The following is an 18,805-nucleotide window of genomic DNA, read 5'->3' as shown; positions in this document are numbered from 1 at the left end:
CTCCAACTCCGAAAGTCCAAACTCAACGAGGCGTTGAGTATGAAGTGGCCAAGATCCTGGACTCACGTCACCGTTACGGTCAACTACAGTATCTTATTGACTGGAAGGGTTACGGCCCTGAGGAACGTTCATGGACCAATGCTTCTGATGTCCATGCTCCTGCCTTGGTCCGGAGATTCCATTCCAAGTTTCCTCAAAAGCCAAAGAAGTGTCCTGGGGCCACTCCTAAAGGGGGGGGGGGGTGCTGTCACGATCCGGGTATCTGGACGCCATTTCTTACCCATCAGATGCCTCCTAAGGCTGGCTCAGCGCTCCAGGACCGGATCCCATCTGTTATCCTGATGTGTACATTCCTGTATCCTCTCCTGTCACTCTGGGACGCTGTCACAGTAAACGCCATATTACACCTGGCATGGCGTCTCCCGCGGCCTCCGCCGCCGTCCCTGAACTTCTGCATGCAGAGTGTCTGAGTGGCGATTACGTCAGCCGCGGCCTCCGCTGTGTCCGCGTGGTTGGATGTGCATCTGTCAGCCTGGCGCCTCCTGTCTCCGGTGGCCGGCGCCGCCATTACTGTTTTCATTACCACATGGATTACAAACCAAACTTCCCTCCAAGTGTCTGCATGGGCGCAGCCATCTTGGATTCTGTCAGCTGATCATTTCCACCAATCTGTTCTCAGTATTGATAATCTGCATAATTGCCTAGCCAATCCCTTCCTTGCTGCAGGTATAAATACACTGTGCCTGAGCAAGGAAGGCGTCAGTGCTTTGGTTGTCAAACCTAGTTCCTGTTTGTCTCTCTCCTGTGATTGTCTTCCAGGTTCCAGCTCCTGTCTCAAGACTTCCACCATAGAGACCCGCACCAGCATTCCACCTGCGGTGTAGCCTGACTCTCCAATCCATTGTGGATTCATCTGTTTCCAGCTACAACATTACCTGCTTCCAGCAGAGTACAGCTTCCCTTAAAGGGCCGGTGTCCTTTCTACACTTTACCACTCTCCACCGGTATTATTATTTCTCCGCTCTCAAGTTCTACATTTCAGTTCATATTTCATCGCTCCCAAGTTCATTTATTATTTAACTGGTTCCAGCCAGTATCCACTCCGTGCTAACAACAGTCTGGTTCCAGCCAGTATCCACAGCAGCTGTTTTATCTTCAGCAACCCAGCTTTTCCTGGAACACCAGCTGGCACAATCCTGGGTTATCTCCATTGCTACAGTCGGGCCTGGTAAGGACTTTCCATCTAGAAGATCATAAGAACTATCTCACACTACCAGTGCCCTGTGGCTCCTGCCATCCTGTAGTACCCAGGAACTGTATTTATTCTTTGCTGACTTTTACGTTTTCTTTTACTGCTGCTGTGTTGCGGAGTTGTCATAATAAACATCATTGACTTTTATCCAAGTTGTCGTGGTCACGCCTTCGGGCAGTTATTATTTATGTTACTTACATGTCCAGGTGTCTGATACAACCTCCCAGGTTCCGGTATATCTCAGCCCCTACAACTGAGGCTGCCTCCCGTCAGCTCAGGCCCTCAGTTGTGACAGGGTCGAAGCATTTCCTGCGGCCACAAATACCGCTATGTTTACTGCTAAGAAAATTGTGCAGGAATTTGTATGTAGATATGGTATCCCTAGAATAATTGAAAGTGATAGGGGTACCCATTTTACAGGTGATGTCTTTCAAGGAATGTGTAAATTGATGGGAATTGATAGCAAGCTGCACACTCCATATCGTCCACAGGCGAGTGCGAAGGTAGAAAGAGTGAACAGCACTATTAAAAATAAACTGAGCAAAGTTATGGCAGAGACAGGATTGACATGGCCAGAAGCTCTACCCATTGTACTGTACAGCATCAGAACCACTCCCAGGTCCCCTCTTAATCTGTCTCCCTTTGAAATCTTGATTGGTCGACAACCGCATGTTATGATTAACCCTCAGGATGATTTGAAGTGTAACAATGAAGTGACTGTAAAGTACCTGGTTAATATGAGTAAACAGCTAAGGAATCAAAATGATAATTTGAAATTAGTGATTCCTGATTTACCAGATAGTAATTGTCATGACATTGAACCTGGGGATTATGTAATGATACTGAATTTTCTACGCTCAGGTTGCCTTATTGACAGATGGGAAGGACCATACCAAGTCTTATTGACTAGCACTACAGCATTGAAAGTTGCCGAGAGAGAGACTTGGGTTCATTCGTCCCATTGTAAGAAGGTTGCTGATCCAGAGAGGTCCCGTGATAAGGAACAGACGGTAGAGGAAGTTGTATCACTGGAGTGTCTGTTCCAGGAGGACTGAGGCGGCACCTGAGCATTGAGAATCACAAGATCAAAAGCAGTTGTCGATTCCCTGTTCCCTTTTATTGTTTTTCTCCACTTCCCATCCCCTCTCCCTCAAATTATTTTTCCCCCTTCTCATTCTTCTTCGTTTCCTCCTATAAGATGGACTTGCCCCAAGAGACTGTGATCCGGATTTTCCTGTTGACCATGATGTTGACCAGAGCAATCTGTTCCGGCGAGAGTACCATGGAGGTCGAGAGAGGTTCTGGAATGGGTTCTGATGACAGAGATGGAGGCGTAGTTTCCCAAGAACAACATAATCAACAAGCAAAGGCGAGTATCAGAAAACGATCCGATAGCATTGACCATAGAAGGAATTGTGAAGGATTGTTAGCTGAAGAAAACTGTATCTGTAGGCTCTGTGACAACGTAGTTGAGGATGGGTGCATTAAGAAATGCCAATCCAGTTTTAATATCCACATGGACCGGCATCCCTTGAGTGACTATCACTCTTTAGTGGGTAGTGTGTTAAATCAAACAGATTGTTGGGTATGCTCTCAAGTACCTCAAGGTCATAGCAAATCAGGACTAGTACCATTTCCTTTAACGATAGGGGAGGTACTTGAGCTAAGTGGTGGGAGGCCGGTGGACAGGAGGTTTAATATCTCCAGTCCTCCTAGTTTGAAGCTCCACCAATATCATGTGGATAGATCCCTCATATGTTTTAACATTTCCAATCCCCGAAAGCCGGGAAATTGGGAAGTGTCATGGAGTAACCAAACCATGACCTTTTCATATAGAGCAGATAGAATGCCGACAGATACAGAGCTTGTACGCCACATAGCCAGTAGAGGAAAATCTTTCCGATATAGGTATACCCTAGGAAATAGGATTACGAGAGTTGGAGAGGTATCACCAGGATACTGTGCACATATCGTACAAGCCGATACGTGTACTAGACAGATGGGAGAATTAGGGTTAGGAGATTTCACATGGAAGATGTGTAATATGGTTATGTCCTACTCCGTCCCATATGTTCTCCCCGATGATGCATATTTCATATGCGGGAGGAAGGCGTATAAGTGGCTTGCCCCAAACTCTGAAGGATTGTGTTATATTGGAAAAGTACTGCCTGAAGTAATGACTGTATCACATGCCAAAATGAAGGATATACACCGTGTTGCCCAAGCTCCTTATACTCACACCCATTACGAGCACGTAGTTAAACGGCACCTGATAGAAAGAACAGAGCATCCGGCCTCTGACATGATCCATGAATCCACCGGGATTCAGGTTCTAATCGCGTTAGATTTCACTCGCACCGCCAGAGGAGTGTTGAATTATAAATACATATCTGCGCTCGCAAATTTGTTAGACAATATCACAGAAATGTATGATGACACGTTTAGGTATACTGGAAGAGAACTTCAAGCTTATAAAACAGAACTGGTTCAGCATAGAATGATTCTCAATTATCTCACAGCAGTAACAGGTGGATATTGTGTCACACTGGCAACGCAGTACGGCGTGAAATGTTGCACATATATTACAAATAGTACCGAGGACCCGGTCGAGGTCATAGACCAAAAGATGGACGATATTCTCCAACTGAAGTGGGAATTTCGCAGGAGACACAATCTCACCCTTGCTGCTGTGAGTAATGAGCTGACTGGTTGGGTGTCATGGTTGAACCCGCGAAATTGGTTCTCCGGTTTAGGAGAATGGGCTCAAGGAGTCATAATGGATGTTGGGAAGTTTCTCCTATGTATCTTAGGTGTTATCATAACGATTGGCTTGATATTTAGATGCGGTCAGGCTTTAACGAAGTGCAAACGAAGTACCAGGGTGATGAGTTTAAGGAGTGAGGAAACTGTAATTCCAATGGATTTGATTTATGACCCAAATGTAGAAACAATGATGTAATGAAAATGCGATTTCTACGGTCCGTTTCTTTCACCTGTTTTTCCGTTTTCTCCAAGGTAAAAAGACCCACTTGGACGAGGAATTTGATGAGCCGATATACAGACAACAGATGGATTAAAGAAGAAGTTTTGACAACCTGATACGCAGATTTTTGATGAACTTTGCCATAGATCCCCAGTTTCCCTAGAAATTTTAAAATGACGCTAGCCCAACACTTTTGTAAATCTATGGACATTGACAAAGCTTTTGCTCGCACCTTATGGGCAAAAGCACAAAGAAGACTGCATTCAACAGACACCGAACAAGACTTCAACCGACAAATGTTCATTTACCTGACATAGAATACCACTGCATTTACCGTAATTATGTCTTTTCTTCATCTCTACAACCTTCAGGTAATTACACACATAGTATAAGGAATACAGGCACAGATATCAGCAATCACATGTTCCCCCATTCATGTATCATCAACTAAAATGTGCTCCCCATTTTGTTCAAAATCCGAAAAGAGCTCGGTAAAGTTTGACAGCCCATCCACAGACCCGTACCACGGGATAAGAAGGAATTCAAATGTATACTTCGCAATACCTCGAAGCTTGATTTAAAACACGTACGGCACGATGATACATGACCCCCAAGCACGGATTCATACACACATGCTTCTGCTATCACACTAGGTCATACCCTTTTCCTACCTTCTCCTCTCCTCCCCTACCCAACCATGTAAATGTATTAACCCCTGACATATATTTTTCTCTTTTTGAAATGTTTTAGGAAGTGGCAGTTATTGTTGACTGCCAAAGGGTGGACTGTCAAAGTCAGAAAAATATCTTTATGCACACTGCCATATTTGCACCTCACACAGGTCTGCGCTGCGCATGCGTGCGCTCTCCCGTGCGTGCGCATACTCGCTGTTGCGGGCACCCGCGGGCGCGCGGTATGTGCATTTACGGTAGAGTTCATGTGTTCGTAGCGTGCGACTCTTTCGTTACATATTTCCACTATATAATGTATTTTGTAGATCATGGTCCCTTTGATAGATTCTGAAAGTTTGGTTAATATAGAATGTTCATGAACAGAGAAATCCCCCTTTGTTTGATACGAAGGGTCAGACAGGAGTAATACAGTGGTGTTTAGTACCCATCGGAAGAGTATTTAATTAGCAATATTCCGGTGTTGGTTTGAAGCGGATTAATCGCTCGTGCGAATAGTTATGGACATAAGAAGTTTATGAACATTTACTGTATTTGCACTTACTTATCCATGCGGCGGGAAACCCAGTTTCCCTCCCACCTGAGCTGTTGGAAATAGTCACAGCCCACCTGTATGAATCAACCTATGACCTTTTGTTATAATGCGAGGAGGAATTCCTGTGTCCAATGAACAATGAGATTGTAGGGACCATTGAATTGTATTGTGTGTGGGGCATAAATAGACAAGCCGATCACATCCAGCTCTCACTCTTCAACGGTTATCATTGCTGAAAATCGGGAGCTGGATGTCCAGAGGCGCATGCGATCGTTTCCTTTGTGCGTAAGTTTTCTCCGCAATCATATTGTCTTTCTTGATGTTATGGGCCATATCTCTCTCTCTCTCTCTCTTCTTCTCTTTCTCTCGTACTCTCTTAAATGTAATAGTATTGTATTGTATTTCCTGTGTAGTTATCTGGTTAGGTAGTCTATGTTATATTGTAGTGTATGACTTGTATTGTATTAATTCTTTTGCAAGTATAACATTCATAATATATATATTAGGCGTTGGACCCTAAGCACGGTATCTGTGTATTTCTTATAGTGTTAAGTATTCACAGAGCGTCGGTGACGCTCAAACAGCTTTTAAGTTAATAAGGTTACACTGTGTTGCATCTACACCCTATCTCTACACTAAGGTTTTACAGCATATTACATTGTTTTTGGTTTAGATTTAAAGGTTTAACATTGTGAGCGTCAGCGCCGCTGGTGATCTCCTCGTGGTCCCGAGCGTCCGCTACGCTATAGCGAATCATTACGTTAGCCGGCAGCCAATAGCGTGCCTGCCTGTGATCTTTCGGCCGTGAGCGAACGTGACGCTTGAGCGTCTCGACCACGGCTAAGCGATCGTTACGCAACGAGCGTACCCTTACGGTACTCCATACGTAAATAGCGTACAGTGTTCTTAGACCTCATAAAGGGTTTTATATAAGATAAATATTTAGCTTTATCAACACCTATTTCCGTACAGGAAGTGCTCAGTATGTATATAAACACTACATGTATAAGCGAAATAAGTTATAATGTCAGATATGCAGAGTGACCTATATATAACCACCCGGTGGGTCCTTCTTTAGAGGACGAGCAGAGTAAGATAAAAGGCAGGTATGTAGTTATAATGTATGTGTGTGTATATGATCTGCGCCTAATGCTGTACAGCATGATGTTGGGGAATCAGTGATTATACACATTCATATTATTCGGATTTGCATCTTTTATTTCTTAGGCGCCACTAAGTGTGGGCAGCGCCGTACGTGGAGTGAACATAGAAATAAGTCACAGGGTATTATACACAACACATAACCATAACATAAATACCATAGTAAGAGCACGATCATTACCCACAGGATGTAGCAGACACTTACAGGGGATGGGCCGGGGCCCTGGCTGTAGCTTGTAGGGGCGGGCAGTGATGAGGCGCAGAGGGGGACTACAGGTCTCAGTGGTGCTGTATCACCCATATGGGTGAGCGGGCAGTATCAGTGTCACTGAAGGGGACAAGGTGAAAAAACAATAGGGGCACTGGCGGTAAGGATAGTGCTAGGGGAGAAGGTCATTGCGAAGTTCTTACATCTACAGTGATGAGGGTGACCTGGGAGGCAGGAGAGAAGAGGAGGGCTGCTGGGCTTCAGTATATAAGGTTATGTAACGCTGGTGAGACTGGCAGAAAGTCTGACAGATGAAGTGGGTGTGTTATAGGGGTGGGGGCCACAATGCGGGAGAAATCTCACAGGTGGACATGAGAGAAAGTGACCAGAGTAGAGGGGGCGAGAGATGAAGTCTGAGGCGTAGGTGGGGAGGAGTGATTAAAGGCTTTATAGGTGTGGGGTATAGGAATCCAGTGCAGGAGGTTTCAGTGTGGGTGAGAGAGGAACATGAGATGAGCAGCAGTGTTCCGGAGAGAATGCAGATGGGGAGGGTGAGGGAGGACAGAACTGAGAAGGTTACAGTGGTCTATAAGTGGGAGAAGATGTGAGCGTTTTGTGGCATCAAATAATGAAGGGCTGGATTCTAAGATGTTCCAGAGGTGGAAGCGGCATAATGGAGAGAGGCCTTATTCTGAGGAGAGAAGGAGAAAGTGAAGTGAAGAACCAAGGCAGCAGATATGGGCACGAGTGGTGAGAGGGGGGACACAGTTCCGACTGGTCCATGTGACGTTCCATGAAGCACTAGTACATCCTGGAGAAGATGGCGGACAGGCACTGGGAGGAGATGTAAGAGAGGATTAAGGGAAGGTGGCCGGGGATGGAGGGGTAGATGCGAGGGTCATCAGTGTATAGCTTGTATTGGTGGTGTACAGGGAGGAGGTTGAAAGGTGGAGGTGTAGAGTGAGAAAGAAGTGGAAGAGAGGAAGTGTAGAGGGAGAAGGAGTTATATAGGGAGGAGGTGGAAGGGAGAAGAAAGTGGAAATGTAGAGGGAGGAGGTAGAGGTAGAAGGAGTTCTATAGGGAGGAGGTGGAAGGGAGAAGAAAGTGGAAATGTAGAGGGAGAAGGAAGTGGAAGAGAGGAGGTAGAAGGGAGGAAGTGTAGAGGGAGAAGTAGTTATATAGGGAGGAGGTGGAAGGGAGAAGAAAGTGGAAATGTAGAGGGAGGAGGTGGAAGGGAGAAGAGGGAGGAGGTAGAAGGAGTTCTATAGGGAGGAGGTGGAAGGGAGAAGAAGGTGGAAATGTAGAGGGAGAAGGAAGTGGAAGAGAGGAGGTAGAAGGGAGGAAGTGTAGAGGGAGAAGTAGTTATATAGGGAGGAGGTGGAAGGGAGAAGAAAGTGGAAATGTAGAGGGAGGAGGTAGAGGGAGAAGGAGTTATATAGGGAGGAGGTGGAAGGGAGAAGAAGGTGGAAATGTAGAGGGAGGAGGTAGAAGGAGTTCTATAGGGAGGAGGTGGAAGGGAGAAGAAGGTGGGAATGTAGAGGAAGAAGGAGTTATATAGGGAGGAGGTGGAAGGGAGAAGAAGGTGGAAATGTAGAGGGAGGAAGTGTAGAGGGAGAAGGAGTTATATAGGGAGGAGGTGGAAGGGAGAAGAAGGTGGAAATGTGGAGGTGTAGAGGGAGAAGGAAGTGTAGAGGGAGGAGAAGATGTAGAGGGACAAGGAGTTATGCAGGGAGAAGGTGGAAGGGAGAAGAAAACTGAGGGCAAAACTGAGACACTTAGGGGACACCTACACTTGGTGGGAGGGAGGGGAGGTAGCACTGACATCCCATACAGCTCAGCAATGTGCCTTTCCTGTCGCTGGCTCTGGTTGGTGTAAGTATAAATGCAATCACTGATGATAGAAATTGAGTTTGTTCCTCTGCACTGAGCCAACAGGAATATAAAACATCATATTTGGAGATAAAGAACAAAAATAGAAATATCCAAAGGGATGAGGCTCCTCTCTGGGGGGAGTATAATACCATGCCAGGCTGAATATGCCCTAGCAGCGTACAGCGGATTGTTACATTACTAGGCACGCACACATCTTACCACTGTGCTAAGCATGGTGACCGATCAAACAATCTATGTGCTAAACCATTGTTCGGTTCTAGTGATCCCCAAGTGGTACCAAATATACTGAAATAAAATAATACAACATATATACTGTGTGTGTATATAAAATATATATAATAATTGCAAAGGTAGTTGATTTGCAGACTTGCGCTATGCCTACATAGTCTGGAACCAGACTTAGTCTTACTTGTGAATATTTGGTAATAATTATGTTAGGAAGCGCAGTCCACAGTGAGGCTGATCCTCTCGGCTCAGCACCAGCTCATGTAACATCATAGTTACATTTCTGATCCACTATATGATAATTCTAATAATAATACCATCAGGGTGAATGTTTTCTGCTGTAAGATATTATAGACGATGTTGCGCATTTTACTGACGTTAATGTGTCACACCGCTTTTATAGATTCCTTTCACGCTCATTATTGAGGTTTGCTACATATATACAGCTTTCTATGAGTGATCTGTCGCCTACGCCTATTGCCGTGCCTCGTACCTCAGTGATGTGACTCTTTCCTTGATAGGCAGTGTCATAATGAATTTTGGTTGATGTAAACTAAGCCGTTGCCACACACTAAATCATGTTTCTTATTTTACATCAGTGTCGTGTGGACCCCAGGTCACGGCGGTAAGTCCCTGATAACCGAGCAGCGCCAGAGTTGCGTTTCCCATCAGCCTTTATGTCGGTCCATTGCCATCATATCACATTAGTACTTTGGAACGTAGTGTTGAATTACAGAGTATTAAGTTGGAGTTCGTTAGCGTTTCTGCTCCTCACGCGTTTCGCTCCAGTTTCCTGGTTGGAGGCCACTTTCAAGGCCAACTAACGCCATGAGACTGAAGTGCTTGACATCAACGCCTGATGGGTCCTGGATCACACAGGTGAATGTTCTCGTGAAGTCTTCCGGTTGAGTGGACGTGAACTCCAGAGGCTTTTCCACGTAACAGGGCATCTCGTCTTTGCGTAGGCTGCAAGGAAACAAGCGGTCAGCAATCTACAGCCGCCATTATAAAAACGCGTGTGTGTACACTATATTTATCTGTCTAAAAGGTCTGGCCACCCGCACATAGTGGAAGAAGCCATTTCTCCGGCAGGATCCACAGGTTATCCACAGGATAACATTGGGATATGATGGAGCGACAGCGGATTGGTACCAAACCATCACAAGCTTTCTGGCCTCCCAGAATGCACCGGGCTCGTCCATATAATCCTGCCCACTGACTCAGTCAAATCAGTTTTTTGTTTGGTGCGGCAGGAGCCGGACCATGGTCACAGGGCTGCTGTTCTTTGGTAGCCCTAAGCTTTATTTGATTTATTTTTATAGTCTCACTATGTTTTCTGAGGGATCTTTCTTAACAGTGTCTTAAACGCATATTGGAAAGAATCGCTCCAACAACTCTCCGCCAGGTCGCAACAACGCTTACCCACGGTACAAGTGCTGTCTCGACGGGCGTCTGTGTCGGATATTACTAGCAGGTCCAGCAGACGTTACCAGGCTGTGGCCGGAGCACGGGGAGAAGGTAAGGAATCGGTTCCGCTTAGAGGGGGAATACGGACACAGCCGCACTGATTTGGGAGGAGACTACCAAACAGTAGCTGGCGTGCCATCACCAAGGGTGCTCTAGCGCTAGGCTTTAGGGATCATAAGGCGCCAGGATTAGTTGAGGCTGCGATCCCTAGGGTTGATGTCAGATGCTCTCCTGGTCGCCCCTCCCCCAGTTCATGACCAGTTACCGTGCGTCTCCCGCCATGAACTGATTACCTCACTTCCATTTCAGACGCTACCACGAGGGGACTCGGTCGCAGCATAGGCCGCTGCGTCTGTATACACTAAGGTTTACCGCTAAGAGACTAGGTCGCAGACATTTTAATATGTAATGATGACAACCAATGTGGGGCTCACTTACATCAGGACTGAGTTTTGTTTTTTTAACTTCGTGAAATTGGCTTCTATTTAATTTTTTTTCTATTAGTTTAAATGGGCGTGTTATTTAGACCCAATGAAGCTCTTAATTGACATCCCAAACATTATTTACTGATCTGACTAATATTCATGAATATTTTGCAGTACAATGGCAGGGTGACACTGAACAGCGTATTTCATCTTCATGGCTAATGTCTGGAAAATGACTCATCTTTACCTAAAAGTCTCAGATTTCTACGCCGCAATGTTGGGTGTATATTGTAAACGTTAATAACAAGTGCCATCCAATCAGCTCCTAACTGCCATGCTACAGGCTGTTTGAAAAATGACAGTTGGGAGCTGATTGTCTGGTACTTTATCACCGTACAATTTATCACTCTCCAAGGCTTGATAAATCTGGGTCACAGAGAGCAGCATCTCACCTCTCCGCTTGCTCCCTCACCCGGCCGTCGGGGTACGCGTCCTCAATGAAACTGTTATTTACCAACCAGTAGACCACGTGGAACCTCGGCCATCGAGTTTCCGCTGTGCACAGTATCCTGCAGCTGTCACCTGGGGAGGGGGCAGAATGTACATCTCGGTGACAAGTAACCAATCAAAGGACAGCAACACACCTACAGGTAAGGTGGGGACTATCAGGGAGTCATTATAGCGGCACAACTATCCAGGGAGCATTTTACTTTAATACATTGTGATGACACTTAATGCACAGCTTTTTGTAGGGTGTTATAATTATAAAGTTATGACCATTAAGGACTGTAGAGGGCACGCACCAATTGCAAAACACATCTTGCTGCCTTTTTTTGACTGGGTCACTAAAATAATAGTAATATAAGTAAGGCTTTTGACAGGGTCCCACATCACAGACTGCTGAATAAACTGGGATGGGATTGGATACTAAGATGGTTAAATGGATAAGAAACTGGTTGCAGGATAGGAAACAGTTGTAGTAAATGGAGTGCAATCTATGGAGGGAAATGTTACCAGTGGAGCACCCCAGGTACTTGGACCAGTGCTTTTTAATATGTTTATTGGTGACATTGCAAATGGCATTAAAGGGAAAGTATACCTTTTTGCAGATGACAGAGATATGCAACAGGTTAGACACACCAGGTGGGGTAAAACAAATGACTGAGGATCTAGGTAGACTAGAGGAATGGTCACGAGTGTGGCAAATACAGTATAATGCCACAAAAATGCAAAATCATGCACTTGAGTCTCAAAAATCCAAAGGCTAAATACAGTATAAATGGCACTATACTGGGAACTACTGAGGAGGAAAGTGATCTAGGAGTCACTATCTCAGGTGATATAAAGGATAAATATAGTATTAATGGCACTATACTGGAAACTACTGAGGAGGAAAGGGATCTAGGAGTCACTATTTTATGTGACATAAATGATAAATATAGTATTAATGACACTATACTGGAAACTACTGAGGAGGAAAGGGATCTAGGAGTCACTATCTCAGGTGACATAAAGGATAAATATAGTATTAATGGCACTATACTGGGAACTACTGAGGAGGAAAGGGATCTAGGAGTCACTATCTCAGGTGACATAAATGCTAAATATAGTATTAATGGCGCTATACTGGGAACTACTGAGGAGGAAAGGGATCTAGGAGTCACTATTTCAGGTGACATAAATGCTAAATATAGTATTATTGGCACTATACTGGGAACTACTGAGGAGGAGAGGGATCTAGGAGTCACTATTTCAGGTGACATAAAGGATAAATATAGTATTAATGGTGCTATACTGGGAATTACTAAGGAGGAAAGGGATCTAGGAGTCACGATTTCAGGTGACATAAAGGATAAATATAGTATTAATGGCAGGAAACTGGAAACTACTGAGGAGGAAAGGGATCTAGGAGTCACTATTTCAGGTGACATAAAGGATAAATATACTATTAATGGCACTATACTGGAAACTACTGAGGAGGAAAGGGATCTAGGGGTCACTATCTCAGGTGACATAAAGGCTAAATATAGTATTAATGGCTCTATACTGGGAACTACTGAGGAGCAAAGGGATCTAGGAGTCACTATTTCAGGTGACATAAAGGATAAATATAGAACTAATGGCACTATACTGGGAACTACTGAGGAGGAAAGGGATCTAGGAGTCACTATTTCAGGTGACATAAAGGATAAATATAGTATTAATGGCACTATACTGGAAACTACTGAGGAGGAAAGGGATCTAGGAGTCACTATTTTATGTGACATAAATGATAAATATAGTATTAATGGCACTATACTGGAAACTACTGAGGAGGAAAGGGATCTAGGAGTCACTATCTCAGGTGACATAAAGGATAAATATAGTATTAATGGCACTATACTGGAAACTACTGAGGAGGAAAGGGATCTAGGAGTCACTATCTCAGGTGACATAAAGGATAAATATAGTATTAATGGCGCTATACTGGAAACTACTGAGGAGGAAAGGGATCTAGGAGTCACTATCTCAGGTGACATAAAGGATAAATATAGTAATAATGGCACTATACTGGGAACTACTGAGGAGGAAAGGGATCTAGGAGTCACTATTTCAGGTGACATAAATGCTAAATATAGTATTAATGGCGCTATACTGGGAACTACTGAGGAGGAAAGGGATCTAGGAGTCACTATTTCAGGTGACATAAAGGCTAAATATAGTATTAATGGCGCTATACTGGGAACTACTGAGGAGGAAAGGGATCTAGGAGTCACTATTTCAGGTGACATAAAGGCTAAATATAGTATTAATGGCGCTATACTGGGAACTACTGAGGAGCAAAGGGATCTAGGAGTCACTATTTCAGGTGACATAAAGGATAAATATAGAATTAATGGCACTATACTGGGAACTACTGAGGAGGAAAGGGATCTAGGAGTCACTATTTCAGGTGACATAAAGGATAAATATAGTAATAATGGCGCTATACTGGGAACTACTGAGGAGGAAAGGGATCTAAGAGTCACTATCTCAGGTGACATAAATGATAAATATAGTATTAATGGCGCTATACTGGGAACTACTGAGGAGGAAAGGGATCTAGGAGTCACTATTTCAGGTGACATAAAGGCTAAATATAGTATTAATGGCGCTATACTGGGAACTACTGAGGAGGAAAGGGATCTAGGAGTCACTATTTCAGGTGACATAAAGGCTAAATATAGTATTAATGGCGCTATACTGGGAACTACTGAGGAGCAAAGGGATCTAGGAGTCACTATTTCAGGTGACATAAAGGATAAATATAGAATTAATGGCACTATACTGGGAACTACTGAGGAGGAGAGGGATCTAGGAGTCACTATTTCAGGTGACATAAAGGATAAATATAGTATTAATGGCACTATACTGGGAATTACTACGGAGGAAAGGGATCTAGGAGCCACGATTTCAGGTGACATAAAGGATAAATATAGTATTAATGGCTCTATACTGGGAACTACTGAGGAGGAAAGGGATCTAGGAGTCACTATTTCAGGTGACAAAGGATAAATATAGTATTAATGGCGCTATACTGGAAACTACTGAGGAGGAAAGGGATCTAGGAGTCACTATTTCAGGTGACATAAAGGATAAATATAGTATTAATGGCGCTATACTGGAAACTACTGAGGAGGAAAGGGATCTAGGAGTCACTATTTCAAGTGACATAAAGGATAAATATAGTATTAATGGCACTATACTGGGAACCACTGAGGAGGAAAGGGATCTAGGAGTCACTATTTCAGGTGACATAAAGGCTAAATATAGTATTAATGGCGCTATACTGGGAACTACTGAGGAGCAAAGGGATCTAGGAGTCACTATTTCAGGTGACATAAAGGATAAATATAGAATTAATGGCACTATACTGGGAACTACTGAGGAGGAAAGGGATCTAGGAGTCACTATTTCAGGTGACATAAAGGATAAATATAGTAATAATGGCGCTATACTGGGAACTACTGAGGAGGAAAGGGATCTAAGAGTCACTATCTCAGGTGACAAAGGATAAATATAGTATTAATGGCACTATACTGGAAACTACTGAGGAGGAGAGGGATCTAGGAGTCACTATTTCAGGTGACATAAAGGATAAATATAGTATTAATGGCACTGTACTGGAAACTACTGAGGAGGAAAGGGATCTAGGAGTCACTATTTCATGTGACATAAATGATAAATATAGTATTAATGGCACTATACTGGGAACTACTGAGGAGGAAAGTGATCTAGGAGTCACTATTACAGGTGACATAAAGGATAAATATAGTATTAATGGCACTATACTGGAAACTACTGAGGAGGAAAGGGATCTAGGAGTCACTATTTCAGGTGACATAAAGGATAAATATAGTATTAATGGCACTATACTGGAAACTACTGAGGAGGAGAGGGATCTAGGAGTCACTATTTCAGGTGACATAAAGGATAAATATAGTATTAATGGCATTATACTGGAAACTACTGAGGAGGAAAGGGATCTAGGAGTCACTATTTCAGGTGACAAAGGATACATATAGTATTAATGACATACTGGAAACTGCTGAGGAGGAAAGGGATCTAGGAGTCACTATTTCAGGTGACATCAAGGATAAATATAGTATTAATGGCACTATACTGGGAACTACTGAGGAGGAAAGGGATCTAGGAGTCACTATTTCAGGTGACATAAAGGATAAATATAGTATTAATGGCACTATACTGGAAACTACTGAGGAGGAAAGGGATCTAGTAGACACTATTTCAGGTGACATAAAGGATAAATATAGTATTAATGGTGCTATACTGGGAATTACTAAGGAGGAAAGGGATCTAGGAGTCACTATTTCAGGTGACATAAATGCTAAATATAGTATTATTGGCACTATACTGGGAACTACTGAGGAGGAGAGGGATCTAGGAGTCACTATTTCAGGGGACATAAAGGATAAATATAGTATTAATGGTGCTATACTGGGAATTACTAAGGAGGAAAGGGATCTAGGAGTCACGACTTCAGGTGACACAAAGGATGAATATAGTATTAATGGCACTATCCTGGAAACTACTGAGGAGGAAAGGGATCTATGAGTCACTATCTCAGGTGACATAAAGGATAAATATAGTATTAATAGCAGTATACTGGAAACTACTGAGGAGGAAAGGGATCTAGAAGTCACTATTTCAGGTGACATAAAGGATAAATATAGTATTAATGGCGCTATACTGTAAACTACTGAGGAGGAAAGGGATCTATGAGTCACTATCTCAGGTGACATAAAGGATAAATATAGTATTAATAGCAGTATACTGGAAACTACTGAGGAGGAAAGGGATCTAGGAGTCACTATTTCAGGTGACATAAAGGATAAATATAGTATTAATGGCGCTATACTGGAAACTACTGAGGAGGAAAGGGATCTAGGAGTCACTATTTCAGGTGACATAAAGGATAAATATAGTATTAATGGCGCTATACTGGAAACTACTGAGGAGGAAATGGATCTAGGAGTCACTATCTCAGGTGACATAAAGGATAAATATAGTATTAATGGCACTATACTGGAAACTACTGAGGAGGAAAGGGATCTAGAAGTCACTATCTCAGGTGACATAAAGGATACATATAGTATTAATGGCACTATACTGGAAACTACTGAGGAGGAAAGGGATCTAGGAGTCACTATTTCAGGTGACAAAGGATAAATATAGTATTAATGGTGCTATACTGGAAACTACTGAGGAGGAAAGGGATCTAGGAGTCACTATCTCAGGTGACATAAAGGATAAATATAGTATTAATGGCACTATACTGGAAACTACTGAGGAGGAAAGGGATCTAGGAGTCACTATCTCAGGTGACATAAAGGATAAATATAGTATTAATGGCACTATACTGGAGACTACTGAGGAGGAAAGGGATCTAGGAGTCACTATCTCAGGTGACATAAAGGATAAATATAGTATTAATGGCACTATACTGGGAACTACTGAGGAGGAAAGGGATCTAGGAGTCACTATCTCAGGTGACATAAAGGATAAATATAGTATTAATGGCACTATACGGGAGACTACTGAGGAGGAAAGGGATCTAGGAGTCACTATCTCAGGTGACATAAAGGATAAATATAGTATTAATGGCACTATACTGGAAACTGAGGAGGAAAGGGATCTAGGAGTCACTATCTCAGGTGACATAAAGGATAAATATAGTATTAATGGTGCTATACTGGAAACTACTGAGGAGGAAAGGGATCTAGGAGTCACTATCTCAGGTGACATAAAGGATAAATATAGTATTAATGGCACTATACTGGAGACTACTGAGGAGGAAAGGGATCTAGGAGTCACTATCTCAGGTGACATAAAGGATAAATATAGTATTAATGGCACTATACTGGGAACTACTGAGGAGGAAAGGGATCTAGGAGTCACTATCTCAGGTGACATAAAGGATAAATATAGTATTAATGGCACTATACTGGAAACTGAGGAGGAAAGGGATCTAGGAGTCACTATCTCAGGTGACATAAAGGATAAATATAGTATTAATGGTGCTATACTGGAAACTACTGAGGAGGAAAGGGATCTAGGAGTCACTATCTCAGGTGACATAAAGGATAAATATAGTATTAATGGCACTATACTGGAGACTACTGAGGAGGAAAGGGATCTAGGAGTCACTATCTCAGGTGACATAAAGGATAAATATAGTATTAATGGCACTATACTGGGAACTACTGAGGAGGAAAGGGATCTAGGAGTCACTATCTCAGGTGACATAAAGGATAAATATAGAATTAATGGCACTATACTGGGAACTACTGAGGAGGAAAGGGATCTAGGAGTCACTATTTCAGGTGACATAAAGGATAAATATAGTAATAATGGCGCTATACTGGGAACTACTGAGGAGGAAAGGGATCTAAGAGTCACTATCTCAGGTGACAAAGGATAAATATAGTATTAATGGCACTATACTGGAAACTACTGAGGAGGAAAGGGATCTAGGAGTCACTATTTCAGGTGACATAAAGGATAAATATAGTAATAATGGCGCTATACTGGGAACTACTGAGGAGGAAAGGGATCTAAGAGTCACTATCTCAGGTGACAAAGGATAAATATAGTATTAATGGCACTATACTGGGAACTACTGAGGAGGAAAGGGATCTAGGAGTCACTATTTCAGGTGACATAAAGGATAAATATAGAATTAATGGCACTATACTGGGAACTACTGAGGAGGAAAGGGATCTAGGAGTCACTATTTCAGGTGACATAAAGGATAAATATAGTAATAATGGCGCTATACTGGGAACTACTGAGGAGGAAAGGGATCTAAGAGTCACTATCTCAGGTGACAAAGGATAAATATAGTATTAATGGCACTATACTGGAAACTACTGAGGAGGAGAGGGATCTAGGAGTCACTATTTCAGGTGACATAAAGGATAAATATAGTATTAACGGCACTGTACTGGAAACTACTGAGGAGGAAAGGGATCTAGGAGTCACTATTTCATGTGACATAAATGATAAATATAGTATTAATGGCACTATACTGGGAACTACTGAGGAGGAAAGTGATCTAGGAGTCACTATTACAGGTGACATAAAGGATAAATATAGTATTAATGGCACTATACTGGAAACTACTGAGGAGGAAAGGGATCTAGGAGTCACTATTTCAGGTGACATAAAGGATAAATATAGTATTAATGGCACTATACTGGAAACTACTGAGGAGGAGAGGGATCTAGGAGTCACTATTTCAGGTGACATAAAGGATAAATATAGTATTAATGGCATTATACTGGAAACTACTGAGGAGGAAAGGGATCTAGGAGTCACTATTTCAGGTGACAAAGGATACCTATAGTATTAATGACATACTGGAAACTGCTGAGGAGGAAAGGGATCTAGGAGTCACTATTTCAGGTGACATCAAGGATAAATATAGT

The 18,805-nt window shown here is 42.9% G+C and overlaps 1 protein-coding gene across 7 annotated transcripts in view; it reads right to left on the bottom strand.

Annotated features, from left to right (window-relative positions):
* Nucleotides 1-8,103: 8,103 nt before the first annotated feature.
* IL18BP (interleukin 18 binding protein) overlaps nucleotides 8,104-18,805 on the bottom strand; it is a 30,656-nt gene continuing 19,954 nt past the window's right edge. For all 7 annotated transcript variants that reach the window (XM_063950888.1, XM_063950889.1, XM_063950882.1 and 4 more), the window contains exons 5-6: nucleotides 11,291-11,420; nucleotides 8,104-9,912 (exon numbers count right to left, since the gene is read on the bottom strand). In XM_063950888.1, the coding sequence (XP_063806958.1) occupies nucleotides 9,702-9,912; nucleotides 11,291-11,420 (341 nt within the window). In that variant the 3' untranslated portion in view covers nucleotides 8,104-9,701. The remainder of the gene's footprint in view (nucleotides 9,913-11,290; nucleotides 11,421-18,805) is intronic.

The sequence above is a fragment of the Pseudophryne corroboree genome, chromosome 2 (genome assembly GCF_028390025.1).
Source record: "Pseudophryne corroboree isolate aPseCor3 chromosome 2, aPseCor3.hap2, whole genome shotgun sequence".
NCBI classification, from domain to species: Eukaryota; Metazoa; Chordata; class Amphibia; order Anura; family Myobatrachidae; genus Pseudophryne; species Pseudophryne corroboree.
The sequence above is the reverse complement of the archived record's forward strand: the minus strand, read 5'-3'. Positions and strand labels throughout refer to the sequence as shown.